Raw genomic sequence first — 15,623 nt, forward strand, 5'->3', positions numbered from 1 at the left:
CTGTTCTTACTTTCATATATCTTACCTATAATTATCCCTGTTTCATTTCTGGCCTTCATTATTATCACAAGTATTTCTTATTTTCATGCATCGTTTGCTCTTTCCTACATCCGTATCCATCAGTATAATATTGCTGCACAAAATTAGTACCATGGATCTCTTGAGTGTTGCAAACTACACACTACTCATAAATAAATAAAACAATGCGGCCGATTAAATATCATGTCTCCCCAAAGGGTGAGGTTGAATTTACATTGAAGTTGCACCACCTGAGTGTGACGTAATGGTATATGGTATTTAGTCTACTTTGTACAAAACTTTGAACCAAAAAAAGTGGGTTACTACGTTATGAAACATAGATGACCGAACAAAGGGGGTTAGAAGCCCCGCAGGGCTCTTTTTGTTCCACCTTGACTCCTATTATAATAGAGCAGCATACATATCCTAAGTTAGTTAATAACAATGGGTTTAAAACACTAAGATTATGCTCTACTGCCACCTCACCTCATACCGCATCAATCCGCGAACACATACAGTCCACAATTTACATTTTCTTACTTATTAATCACCCTACAGTGATGGTCTTTCTAACGTTTGTTACTCTCATTATCATAATTAATCTGACTCTGTTCACTTCTCCCTAAATTTTATATTTCGGGGCAATCTGCGGCAGTTAACCTATGCTCTATAATGATGAACAAAAGGATTGATTTCTACAACTTCCGATTTAAATACAACTTACATAAACGGACTCGATTTCTAATCCTCTACACCCTAGTCAAAATTGATGGTGATCAATCAAGTATTATTTTTGCTTATCGGACGTATGCACACATGGAGAGATGAGGTAAATATACATATAGTTATTAAAATAATAGAAACACGTAGAAAACGTACAATAGATAAATATAGCGTTGAACCACCTTTCACCTTCAAAACAGCTCTGGTGCTACGTGGAGTGGAGTCATAGAGATCGTGAATGGTAGCAAGTGGAACATTACCCGATTTAGCGTGCAGTCATTCCGTGATAGAAAATAGAGGCGAAATCTGCTCCGGAGATTCAACGGGCTACGAGAGGTATGCAACTTCATCCCAATGTTCCTCAAACCACGCTGCATCAGTTCCAGATGTGTGAATTGGTGAATTATTTTGACGGAATATAACATTGTTCAGAAACAACATCAAGGCCACAAAATGCATATGATAACCTTAAAATAAGGACATAATTTCAGGCAGTGAAGTAACCAATAAGAGTCAGGAAAAGATCCATTGAACACCAGGATACTGCAGCCCACAGTATCACAAAGCCGCCGTGTTTAACGGTTGGGCGGAAACACCGGTTCATTTGCTTCTTTGGACGCCAGACACACGTGAACACAGCCCTTGAATTGAAATAATGTGAACGGTGATTCATCCGACCATATCACACGCTTCCAGTGATCAGCGGTCCAGCAGTACACGTTTGCGGCACAATTGGTATCTTTCTAAAGCGTGATCATCTTTTCTCAGCGGTTTTGCTAGTATAACCCAACGCCATGTGTTCTAGTCATGTAATGTAACGTCTAATATGATTGTCGACACAGGCTCGGGAATGTACTGCTTGAGTTTCTGTTACTTGCACCTTAATCACATCATAGTTCTGGGCGACAATCTGCCTTAATGCTCGGCGAAATCTAAGATAGAACTTTCTATCAACCATTGCTCCGCATCACCGATGTGGTTTTCCGGTGAGTTTTGTAGAACATTGGACACTGTCCTTCGCGAAACGTCCAACACGTTTCCCACTTCCGTCACCCTCGTTTCACCTAAACAAATGCGAACAATTTGCACGCTTTTGCAATGAGAAACGTAGCCCATTTGCACTATTACCGTCTTCTCAGTTCACCTTATACTGCAATTCTAGTCTTCTTCACGTAGTGTGTAGTTTGTACTAACATACCACCATCAAGAGCCCAGTGATACGGTTGTCACCTAACCGTTGCCAACCCGGAGACATTATATGTTTCGAACTCAATATGTTTCTGTTATTTGGATAACCATCTGTAGAGATTTCTTGGTAAATGAAACTCCATAAAAATCGACAAAGGCATATAGAATGACAGAGAACGTAACTAAAAATCATAGATAAAAAGATGTTAAGCCATCGCTAATATTATATTATTCTGAGACGTGGTAGATGAAATGGAGGGAAAAGAAGAAAAACTATAGTTAGATGCGAGTAATTCGTGTGTCAAGACGAACAAATTGACTGAGGGTAGTAATGCATGGTAGACAATTATAATTAATTGTATAACCAGAGTCCCGCTAGCTCTAATTCCAATATCACCCAATGTCTTATGGTTTTGGTACAAAAATAGTTGATGTCTGCAGAAATCACATGTTTTTAGTGTTGTTTCAATTTTAACATTCCGGATACTTCCATGGCACTTGATAACACCTGAAAAGCTATGACCTCACCTTGACAGGTTAGCATGAACTTCAAAATGAATTTCAAAATCAATACTCTGAACTAACCTTCCTTCACATTTTAAGGAAATTGTAAGTGTTACAGCAGTATAAGTAACAGGTGTAAACACTGTGAATAATGTTTTAATATGACTTGTAATTCTAAATGTAGTTTCTGGAATCATGAAATAAAATACACAGATAGGAAAACTCAATTCTTATATTTGTACTCTGTTATAAGAAAACAGTCATTACATATTACAATAAATACTGGTAGAAATCGTTCGGCATTGGCACATTTTTCTTAATTAAATGATACAATAAACTTAAAATATCGATGCGATTATTCCAATGATATGATTTCGAGAGGTACACTTGCTGTTATCCTCAACCTCTACAACTAAGAAAATCAGTGAATGCAGAGAACTGCATATTTATTGGCTCGTAACTAACGTACTGAATAAAACAGGTCAATTGGTATATTGTAAGGATTTTCGTATCACTTTATATATATATATATATATATATATATATATATATATATATATATACACCGGATGCGTCATTTATGTCAAACCTTGATGACGGAGAAACCAAAAGAGAGAAAAGTGAAACTCTGCACGAAGCAACTATACAAAGAGGCACATTGGTAGACGTATTATTTGACATCACCGGATGAACAGTGTTGCCAACCCAATGAAAAGTTGATTTTTTAAATGGAACGACCTAAATTGTATTTCATAATTGAATTCAACACGAAAAAGGAAGACGAAAGATATGCCACACTCAGGTCAATCTTGCAAACTTCTCGAGAAATAACGTTAAATATGTGTTACATTTAAACGACTTTTGCACACACAGGGAGTGAGGTACATACTAGTTTTGACAATAATTTAAATATTGGCCAGAATGGTTTAAATTGACATAAAGTTTAGATGGGTCGGTTGAACAGTGTTGACATAACAGAAAAGACAAAAGTCGAGTTTGGAGATGGTGCAATAACTCGAAAAAGGCCATAAGTACATTACGGTTTAAAATTTATAGGACAATTTGGTATGTCATAAGAAGCATTCTCACGTTTATTTGAAGTCGATAAGTCAAGTACTTACCGATATATTCGGAATTTTGTAAAAGCTGACAGTGTTACCAAATTCTACAGAGCAAAATTATCAGGTTGCTTTGTGCAAAGTTTCGCTTCTGTCTGTCTTTTGGTTTCTCCGTCATCAAGGATTGACATTATAAATGACGCACCCGGTGTATATATATATATATATATATATATATATATATATATATATATAAAGTTATTAGGGTTATGACTTGTGTAACCCTATGTTCCTGTGTCACAAATCAATTAACTTTTGTTCAAACTAACGAAAAAAGCATTAATTCGATTTTGTTGTCGGAAAAGGTCACCCGCAAACCAAAAAAATCACAATATACGCGTATATTGTGATGGTGATTTCGTGTTCTGCCCTAAGCTAGGTCCTTGACAAGATGAACCGATGGTGGTTTCCCATTGCCTTTCATGGGATGATGACCTACAGTTTAACGTGGGGTCGAAACCACTGTGCTCTCATGGGGAATCGAACCCAGGACCACGCACACTAGAAGCAAGCGTGCTAACCATTCCGCCACGAGTGAGTATTTTGTATAGGTAGTTTAGTTATTTCGTATTTGTATGGTATTGTTTATTCTATATATTATTTCCCGCCAAGTGAACTTTGTGGTGGACAAACACCGTGTGCGTGGGTTTTCTCCGGGTTCTCCCGTTTCCTCCCACTTTCTTCATTCCACCATTTCATTCATCTCTCATTATCACCGTCTCCTTTAGCCTAACCGGTATAACCGTGCGACGTAAAACTCAAAAATTTCATTTCATTTTCTATATATTATTTATTGTATTGTATATGGATTATTTATTGTTATTGCATAACATAAAACATTTATATAAATGGAAAATTACAATCTTACATATCAATTCTACAAGTACGAATAGCATAATTAAAGCATAACGAAAAATTATAATGTTTTGTTAGACAAAATAAATCTAAGCTTATCCTTTATTTTACAGACGTCATTAGGATCTTGGAGACACTTGATAGTTCGTTCTGCTCCATTTGTTCTGGGAATTCTTAGTCTCCAAGGCTCTTGCTTCCAAAACTTTTTCACAGTTTAATGCTTTTAGATGAACCCTGAAGCTGCTATATAACTTCTGATAATCATTCACACTCTAGATTTGGTCAGTAAACCAATGGTCTGCCCATTTGTAAGAGAGGAATCTACAAATTTCGAGTAGAGAGTCTCTTGTCTCTGATAAAAGAATAAATGCCAGAAGAGCTACTATCGCTCGAAAATTCCATCTTGCATAACTCAATTTCGGTTTTTCTGAAACTTCACTGAAGAAAATCTTCCAGTTGCTTCAAAAAACCGGAAAACTCGAGTTAAATGTAACAGAAATTTCATATCATCACACCATCCAGCTGTTTCTGTTATTTCTTCACCAGTCTCAAAATGAATCTTAAGCTGCTCGTAGTTCTTTACAAGCTCCACGATAAATGGATATTCGATATTCGGCGATGTGTTGTTTCCTCCAAATTCATCCATCACAATGCGAAGCACTCGGTCAGGAACATGGTGTTGACAACCAATGAATTCTGGTACTTCCAGTTTCTTTTAGGCAAACATCCTTTCTAATTGAATTAGAATTCCATTCCTTCTTGCAGTGTTCACATTAGTAGTGTCCGCAATAATCATTTTTATATCACCCTATAAATTGTATTCATCGAGAACATCTGATATTCCTTTAACCACAGTATCTGCTTTTCCCGTTTGGTAGAACATAACTTCTCTTCTTTCATTCTTCAACACTAGCACTTGATGTTCTTTGCCATCAATACGTTTACTATCGAAATGCAACGCTCAGTTTTCTAAATGCATATTTTCTTCATTTCTTCTTTAATAGTAGACTTCTAAATAAGAGATTGTGAATGAGTCTCAATGTAAATTCCATCTTGAGATAACTGCCGGCAAATGGTTGCTGGTTCATAACTGGGAAGATGTTACTAAATTTGTTGCAGTTTCGGTTTTATTATACATCTTCCTTGTCCTTATGGAGAGTTCATCTGAAGTTTGGGCCTCTTCATAATCACTCTCAGTATCTGATGTTTCGGAAGTTGACGTACTCGTTGTTGCTGCTGCTGCTGTTGAAGTAGACTGCAATGACATTTTTCTTCGTTTGGATGGATGGATATTTTGGAACTCGCAGTCTTCCCAATTGTATAACCAACATGTCCTTTGCTTTCGATCTGAATGTGATATAACCTTCTATCCTCACTACACAGCAATTCACTTTCTTTTGTGATGTCAAATATGTCACCCAATTGATCGTATTTTCCTCATTTTACACATTCGTCGTAGGTGTGCAGCACGTTATTGTTTTGTTTCTATGACTTGTATAGATACACTGGGGAAATTTATTTTGCCATAAACTTGTTACTTCTTTTGCTATTACATTTACACGTTCTTTCCTTGCCTTGATGGATGATCCACGTAACAAATAGCAACCAACAATTAGGATTTTGAATGGCATCCTGCTCTCGTTTTCCAGTGATTGTTCTTCTAGTGGAACATATCTTCTTTCCCTATGTAATTCTTGAAATTGCACTAGATTCTTCGTCCAGATTTTCTTGTTTCTTTCGGTGGTAAAAACACCTTTTCTTATGAAACATTTTGATTACAAATGGTAGTAGGAGGTTGTAATTATTGCGGAATAGTGTGCATGGTTTGGTCATATACAACACATCACAATGCCACTTAGAAAATTACAGTCAATCGCACCCACTGCTTCAGTTGTATATATTCTTTTGTTCCTGAACACGGCACTCAAACAATATTTGACAATAACTGTTTGTACAACAGGGCTCTTTCCCCCTCGTTGCAAGTCACCATGCCGAAACGATGTTGTATGTTTCCTTCTAGCTGCAGGCCGCGTACTCTCTGTTCTCAGATATCCGGTTATTGGATGGCGCGCTCCACTATCTACCGAAATCATCTAACACTGCTTTCATATGTCTCTAACTTGTCTGCCAGCAAGTGCCAAAGGAGAAGAGAGCTTTAGAAGACTTCAGAAAACTATAGTACTAAGCCTTGCACATTGCATAAAAAATGCGTAAACTGCTTATATATTATTTTTAGATATTTTGTTTTGGAGGTGACGTTTCTTAAAAACTAAGAATTAAGCCCGTTGTTATTAGCATTTCACAAAAGTTCATCAATTTATGGTACAGGAAATCAATTATTTTACAAAAAGTCAGAACATATACGTAGGGCGTTTCAAAACAACATCGACAATGTTTGGGAGGTGATTCCTGACACCAAGATAAGGCGAAAAGTATAGACCAACCTGGGTGCACAAATGCTTCCTTTCGGAGTTATAGGGTGCCGAAAACATGAAAAAATGAAGTTCAAATATCCATAGCTCCAAAAGTATTGGACCTACCGCAATCGGGTCAAGATTTCACTTAAGAACTAATATGTGCTCTATCCAAAAATACATGTTTCAGAATCCTAAGGTAGTCACGGAACAATTTTTATGAAGTCAGTTTGGCTACGGGCATACAATCTGAAGTACTCACCAACTACATCTATAAAAGTTGTTGCGGAAGTACCGCATTACTCTGACACATGGATATTTGGATAGAACACTTTCAAGTTCCTAAATAAAGTCTTGACCCGACTCCGCTAGGTCTCATAGTGTTGGAGCTATGGACTTTTGAAATTCATTTTTTCATGTTTTCGGCAGCCTATAACTCCGAAAGGAAGCATTTGTGCACCCAGGTTGGTCTATAATTTTTGTCTTATCTTGGTATCAGGAATCACATTCCAAAAGTTGTCTGTGTTGTTTTTTTTCTATATTCATCAATACAAGTGAGAAACATGGTAATTACCAATAACAATAATTGCAAACGATATATACAGAATGTTTAAAAACTTCTGCATGTTAAATGAATAAAAAGGAATAAAATTGCATTACATACAATGAAGCATCAATTATCGAATCAATTTGGTCCGATCGTGTCCGAAAGATGAATAATACAGATAAACAATAAATGTTACCATGAAGTATTCAAAACAGCGCTAGCAATTTCCAGGGTGGATTGATTTAAATCAGTCTGATTTAAATCACGATTTTAATCAAGATTTAAATCACTTGATTTTTTAAATAAAAATCGTTGATTTAAATCAAATTCCGAAATGAATTAATTTAAAGTGAAAGTAAGTAAAATCCCGTTTCTCTTCTGGTATTCCGATTATGGAAGATAATAATCATAATACAGTGAGACTCAAATGTATGTAAGCACAGCATGAAACGAGTATCATGTGGGAACTATCAGGGAAAATCCCGTTTGAACGGGTTACGGGTGAACCCTGCTTTCTTCTCTTTGTAACACAGGGTTTTAAAATTTCTGTTCCAACGGGGAAATAACCATGGACATTTAAGATGAAAGCTCTTTTGTGTTTATGTCTATTTGTTTGTTTCCAGATAATAGGGGCGTATTTAGAGGGTTCGATCCCCTCTCCGAAACAAAAAAAAAATAGATTTTAAAATTTTGGGCGACATTTATGTACTAAATACATAGAAGTTCCTCGGGATCGTAATACGACAAATTTTGGATGCTTTAAAATATCCAATAATACTTTTGATAAAGTGGATACTTGACCCCATTGCAGAACATGTCGCGATCTGCGATGTGATCGCAGAAAATTTGCCGCGCCTGTGCAGGAAAAATTGTAAGAGGAAATAAAATAGCCAACAGAAAAGTATAAAAACGTGCCTGCTATGTATAGATGTCTTAAATGCACAGCAACAACTCGCATTTGAACTGTTTTTCACGTCACATAAACCATATTTTTAACAATCACAAGTGTTTCTTCTTCTGGAACTGATCATCTTGATTTTTTATTTTGGAATTCCTGCAGGGAATTCGTGTTATTTTCAGTTCAAAATCTCTTATCATCGCGAATTGTGTCGAGGAATTTGAAGCTTTAAAATATATAAAACGATAATTATGCCTGTTGTGCTGTATGGTTGTGAAACATGGTCGCTTACGCTGAGGGAAGAACGCAGACTGAAAGTATTTGAGAATAAAATCCTGAAACGAATATTCGGAACCAAAAAGAACGGAAATGAGAAATGGCGAAAACTTCATGATGAGAAACTGCATAATTTATACCATTCACCAAACATTGTTAGGGTCATCAAGTCTTGGAGGTTCAGGTGGGCAGGACTGTAGCAAGAATGGAAGAAAGTAGGAACGCTTTCAAAGTTTTAACTGGAAGTCCAACCGGAAAACGACCATTAGGAAGACCTAGTCGCACATGGGAGGGCAATATTAAGATGGATCTCGCAGAAATAAGAATACAAAATAGAAACTGGATTCAGTTGACTAAGGATAGAAGTCAGGAGAGCTTTTGTGAACATGGCATTGAACCTCCGGGTTCCATAGGTCATAGAGTGAGTTAGTTAATTTTAGGCGAAATTTATGTACTTTATATGTATTTCGTGCCGCTAGCTAGTTCCAATTGTTTAAAAATATGCCCCTGCCAAATATCAGTAACTTTCATGAAAAGAAAAGTGTCATGTTGATATACATTGCTGTACTTTTTCCTTAATGCTTAAGAAACATTGTTTGGGATTGAAATAGGTTAACGATTGGGATTTAATTCAAAATTAAAACCCAATACTTTCACTTAAATGACATAATTAACATTTAATACTAATTTCTAATATTTTTTCTTCAGTTCGCGACTTGTATCATACGAAGAAAAAGTTTTGATTTAAATCAAAAAAATCGATTTAAATCAAATAATCAACAAAAATGATTTTTTTGAAAAAAATCATGATTTTTTTCCACCCTGGCAATTTCAGAGTGAAAACACAGTACTGATAAAGGACTTAAAAAGAACTATTTGTGCTGCAGTATAACTGGAACATATTGCGCTGAGCGTTAAAAAAAGGTATAGTGAACCATTATATACAGCATTTTCTGCACAGTCTGTACTACATTTATAATTAAGAACTAAACACATAATCGCTGTTCTGTTGTAGTTGTTGATACTTTTACGATGGATGCATTAGCTTACTTTTACATTTTTAAAGAAATTTACTTTTTACAAGTGTATGAAATGATCGTTCTCCTGTTATTGTACTAACATATGACAAAACACAATTTTCCTACTCCTAACACAAATAAAAAAAAACATCGGTCAAATAAGGTATACATAGGTCAACAAATACATGGAAGTTGGTCGGGACCGTAATACGGCAAATTGTGGATGCGTTAAAATATCGAATAATATTTTTTATAAAGTGGATACTTCCAAATATCTGGGATCAAATTAACGGACTAAAACCATATTCATGAAGAAATTAAATGTCGACTAAAAGCAGGGAATCCGTGTTATTATTCAGTTCAAAATCTCTTGTCGTCGCGAATTCTTTCGAGAAATTTGAAGCTTAAAATATATAAAACGATAATCATGCCTGTTCTGTATGGTTGTGAAGCATGGTCGCTTACTCGGAAGGAAGAACATAGATGGAAATTGTTTGAGAACAAGATCCTAAGATCAATACTCGGACCCAAGAGAAACGTGAATGGGGAATGGCGTAAACTTCATAACGAGGAACTACATAATTTATGCCATTTACCAAACATTGTTAGGGTCATCAAGTCTAGAAGGCTTAGGTGGGCATGTCATGTAGCCAGGATGGAAGAAAGTAGGAATGGTTTCAAAATCTTAACTGGCAGATCAACCGGAAAACGACCATTAGGAAGACCTAAGTGCAGATGGGAGGACAAAATTAAGATGGACCTCGCAGAAATAGAAATACAAAGTCGAAACTGGATCCAATTGGCTAAGGATAGAAGTCTGTGCAGAGCTTTTGTGCACGCGGCATTGAACCTCCGGGTTCCATAGGCCATAAGAGTTAGTTATAGGTCAGCAATGGCGAATGTTTCTACTTTACAGGGACACTTTACTTCTCTATTTAGGGAGCAGAATTTTTACAAATCAAAGCACATTTTAAAGAATTGTACACGAACCGAAAACAACAATTATAACTTCTATTTAAGGAAAGAATATGCTCTGAATATTATTTGGTCTTTACGCTCAGGAAAACAGGAAATTCAGAAACAAAATTAACAAACTAAAAATAGTTTAAAATTAATAATAAACAATAATTACAGCTATAGTATACGGCAAGCAAATTAGCGAATGATTTTGAGAGCTGCTCTTAAGTTGATTAACTCGGATAAAGCGGCGTTGCAACCGCAATGAAGTGGAAGGCTGCTTTGGCCGAAACTACACACAAACGTAATGTTTGTGACCTAAAATAATAACTGAGAGTTATAGAATATTTTTCTTATAATATTGATAAACCAACCAAATTTTAACTTAATTTGTTCGATTTTCACAACCATTTAATTTTCCTACGGTTTCTTGTAATTGCTACATTATGAAAGTTGGTTGTACCAATGAGAATTATTAATAACTAGATAGGGTTTATGACTCGACTCAGTTAATTAGAGCTCAGGTGAAAAGTGGGGTCGGAAAAAGAAACAACAGACTTTGCGTTTCGCGCATAAAGTCAAAACCACGAGTAGATAAGCTACGCCAAAAGATCCGATGGCTTGCGTCAGGCACATCAAGAAGCTCCAGGCAGAAGACTTTCAGGAGTAAGTGTGTGATGAGAGAATTAAGTCTAACCTGTAGAACAGTAGTTCCGAAGAGGCTGAATCTGAAAATGAGGACGATTGACTTGATGCTCTCATCGCAATGAAAAAATAGCAGCATAAACTACATAAATGAAATTTTATGCATATTCCATGACCTGAAATTGTATTCATAATTCAATGTCACGCTGATGTGCACTGTAGGCCAAATCAGACAGATAACAAATACAATAATGACGATGGAAGAATTACCGGCACTACAATTAAGATAACAGGAAATCCCCGAAAAAAAAAACTTCGAATATGTTTCCACCACAAGCTTGTAAAGGTTTGAATCGAATCAAGAAATATCAGTATCATAGGTGAGTGTTGTACCACTTAGCCATTGTGTACTCCGATGTGTATTTCCTGAATTGGTGCACAACACGTTTCCTTGTATGAGATTTCCTGTTTCTGGATTTTAAAGAAAAAGTGAAAATGGAGGACATTGACTTTCAGTTTCCGAAGTCGTAAATTTAATCTTATGGGAAATCTGAATGTAATTATAAACGACATACTTATGCCAACTAATCTACAATCTATTTTCATTGATACGTCTGATATAAATTTTCGAACCAAACGAAATATATTATTCGTTACACATTTATAACAGAAAGTAACATTACTACAATACTATGATGACATTACCAGTGTCATACTTTTATATTATTATAATATACTGAATTTGCTAATCAGACGACGATCTTTACAACATGCAACACCCACCGCAGAAAGTTGGTTTTCTCTCTGGATGTTTGGCAAAAGCGCACTACGGAGTTATTGGTTGATGCCAATCGTCAGTTCGGTTGACGCAGATTATAGTATATAATTAATATTACCATTTACCTCCTGACGGCAAATACTCATATTGTGAGGAATGTCTCGTACCGGTGATTATGATACATTGATGGAGCACTACGAAAAGCTCATAATTCAGAGTATGTTTAGGTCTATCTTTAAAATATCTGGTTTCAAAAGGATGTATTTTGTGACCGATTTAAGGCTTCATTCAGACCAACGAAATACCTGAACTTCTCTGAAGCAATTTTTTAAAACAAAAATATTATTATTATTATTATTACTCCTGTTTTAGTTGCATTTCTTGTTTTATTTTATTCCTCTATCCTTTCCGTGATTTTTCCTTTTTAATCACCTTGTTGCGTTAAATTTTCATCGACCTTGTGTTAAGTTTATACATTTTTCAAAGAAAATATTGTTCACCGATTTGCAAGATCCGTTTAGCGGACGACGATAGTTTTTTTTTTCTTTCTTTACACGATCACAAGCCAAACGACTTATTGAACCATCACCAGTACTAGTCACACTTCGATTGATAGAATAATGATGTTCGCCTTGCGCCGGTGTCACATAAACACTTGCGTATGTAGCTTGACACTGCTTTGCATCCAAGCTCTTTGAGATTCTCTTTCATGTGATGTAGCCGGTCTCACGGCCTTTTGTGTTATATTTAGGAACTGCAAAGGTATCAAACCCACTATAACTAATTCACAATAAATATATGTGTACTTACGTAATGCTTCAAAATTCATGAAAATTTGAATATGTATAATCACTATTAACGAATTCAATTTTAATTAAGGGAAGTGATCCTAATCACCATCTTTATGTATCACAGGGTAAACAAAATTCCGGTACCATCCTTTTAATTTGAAAATGAAATAAAATCTTTCAGTTTAATACGATTATGCTTTTACGCTAAGGAACAGGATGGTTAAAGCAAGTGAATGATTATGGAAGAACTGGTGGAAGGAGATAGTGGGAGGAAACGGAAATACCGCTAGAAAGCCCAACAAGATGTCGTCCACCACACTTATTTGGATGAGGATCGAACCACACCCCACAAACTAGAGGTAACCGTTTTACCAGTGAGCCACCGTCTCCCAATCCTTTTAATTTGATTATGAACTGACGGGGTAAGGTGACACATGGAATAGAGTTAATAGGAATAACGGACAGTGTGTCACTGCGGTCATCTTTTAAAAAGGCGAGTAGTGGACAAGCACCGCGTGCGTGGATTTCCACGGGGTTCTCCGGTTTTCTCCCACTTTCTTCATTCCACTACTTCATTTTTCACATCATCACTATCTCGTTTAGCCTAGCTGGCATAATCGTGGGACGTAAAACTTAAAATTTCATTTCACTTAAACAAGACGATCCTTCATTTACATACGAAGCTTCAACGGCCTGGTCATACAGCATATTTTCTACACTAACTTCATCTCATGAACAAAAATATGCAGTTACTTTATACTTGTGACAATTTAAACACTTCAAATTCGCACATAGCAAAACACAAGATGAGCTCTTCGTTGTCTAACATGTAAGAAACAGTAGTAGTGTGTAAGTAAACAAGGAAAACACTACACCTAACTGCGCTAGGTTTACTCACATGTTAGTGATTACTGTAGATGAACATAAGTGACTTTCTTGTGATAAATATTGTAAAGGTGGTCCAGAGAGAAATCAAGGTCGTAAAATCCAGAGAAGCAGTGGTCAGCTGATATATCGTCGATGACCAATGATCCATAAACTGGTCGTTTAGCAACTGACAGTCACAATCCTGTTAAGAACAGACTGCGAATTGACTTAAGGATTCACCAGTGATGGAAACACCTCTTCATGACTCATCTTGACATTGCGGTCAACTTGAAATCTCATTGATAAATATGGTTCCCACAATTATGGTGCCACATATTCCACTCAGTGTAGTTACTTGTTTCACACTGATCTTTCTACAGAAGTTAAGCGGGAATAAGTTTCTATTAGACCAATGACAGTAGTTTTGCTTTATTACTTCTTCGTTGACAGAAAAAGACGTAATCAAAACACCGATAGCTGTTCAGAAATACGAGGTACTGATTGAACAGTACCAAAGCCCATTCCATATTTATCCACATGTCTTGTTTATCTTCGGATAAAAATTGCAGCATTTGTAATTTCTAGGTATAGCAACAGTTCGGACCCAAAACTCGGAGCAATGATCGCTTACTACCAATATGGACTCCAAACCCGGAAAAATGTTGCCGCGACTGGCGTTATTGTTTTCCCAGATTCTCGCGTCTTCTTCAAATCACGTTCCAGCCTCGTCAAACTTATGCAACAGCAGCAAATTTGTTGCATGCGCAACTTTTTTTTTATCTAAATGTTGCACAATGCAATACTACTGCGACAAATTTTAGCACTACGCTCCCCAACTATTAATAATTTTTAATTCTTTCATGGCATGTTTGGCATCTCTCGAATTTCAAAAGAATGATGCCATATTTCAACTTAAACGATTCCGATCAAATGCAAGTACGTATATTAAAAATAACCGTATGTTCGTAATTCGGCGTAAATGCTCGTCTCAAAGGATATATTATGTGCCCCCTAACCCTTTGGAAATTTGTAGTTAAAATCAGAATAATGCCTCAAAGATGGCACTATAATGCAGACGAAGTTTGTTTGGTGTGTCCCGCTCCTTCTACCCATATATCATCACCTTCTCTCACGTGGTATTCAAATTGAAGCCATAATATCAAACTTTCGGTCACCTTGCAGCTAATCCGTATTTTACATAGCTTTTGTGTCTATTACGTCGATTTCTTCGTATGTACTCTGCTATGTTTAATCAATTGTGATTTTTGAATAAATGCCCTGTCACACTGAACACAAGAAAAAGGTCGTTCATTTGTATGAATACGACTATGTGTCTTAAGATTGCTCTTCAGTGCAAAAGCTTTTTGGCAAATATCACAAACATAAGGCTTCTCTTGCGTATGAACTCTCCGATGCCTGGCAAGATGATTTCCCTCGGAGAATGACTTCCCACATGTTTCACATTCAAAAGGGCGAATATTTGTGTGGCGTCGCTTATGCATCGCAAAGTTTCCTTGAATATGAAATGTTTTTCCGCATTCTTCGCACTTATATGGTTTTTCACCCGTATGTACTCGAATATGTTCAATAAGTGTACACTTACGGAAATACGATTTCCCACAAATGGTGCACTTAAAAGAAGTACTGTTACTGTGTTCTTCTTTCTCATGTCTTACAACACTTGTTCTGTAACGAAAAGTTTTATCGCATTTATCGCACTTATAAGCTTTTTCCGTCGAATGAGTGACTCTTCTGTGTCTACCAAAGTTACTGCAGTCTGTGAACACCTTCCCACATATTGGGCAAGTATACAAACGTTCCTTTCGCTTTACGTTATCTATTTCTGGTAATGTATCATTTCCTTCATTCACACAAGTGGCTGCAGAAGAATGTCCTACTGATTCTTCTTGCTTTACCGCCAAGTAGTGATTTCTGTCTTGGAGAGATGTTTCGCAATAGTCTCTAGAAGAAAAAATAAAAATATCACTTATAAGGAAATTGTTTGATTTATTAGAAATAATAACC

General features: G+C 36.3%; 1 protein-coding gene across 2 annotated transcripts in view; it reads right to left on the reverse strand.

Annotated features, from left to right (window-relative positions):
• Positions 1-2,936: 2,936 nt before the first annotated feature.
• LOC145690439 (uncharacterized) overlaps positions 2,937-15,623 on the reverse strand; it is a 185,998-nt gene continuing 173,311 nt past the window's right edge. For both annotated transcript variants that reach the window (XM_081765317.1, XM_081765316.1), the window contains exon 3: positions 2,937-15,560. In XM_081765317.1, the coding sequence (XP_081621443.1) occupies positions 14,813-15,560 (748 nt within the window). In that variant the 3' untranslated portion in view covers positions 2,937-14,812. The remainder of the gene's footprint in view (positions 15,561-15,623) is intronic.

Source organism: Thermobia domestica, chromosome 7, assembly GCF_964235325.1.
Source record: "Thermobia domestica chromosome 7, izTheDome1.hap1.1, whole genome shotgun sequence".
Classification (NCBI taxonomy): domain Eukaryota; kingdom Metazoa; phylum Arthropoda; class Insecta; order Zygentoma; family Lepismatidae; genus Thermobia; species Thermobia domestica.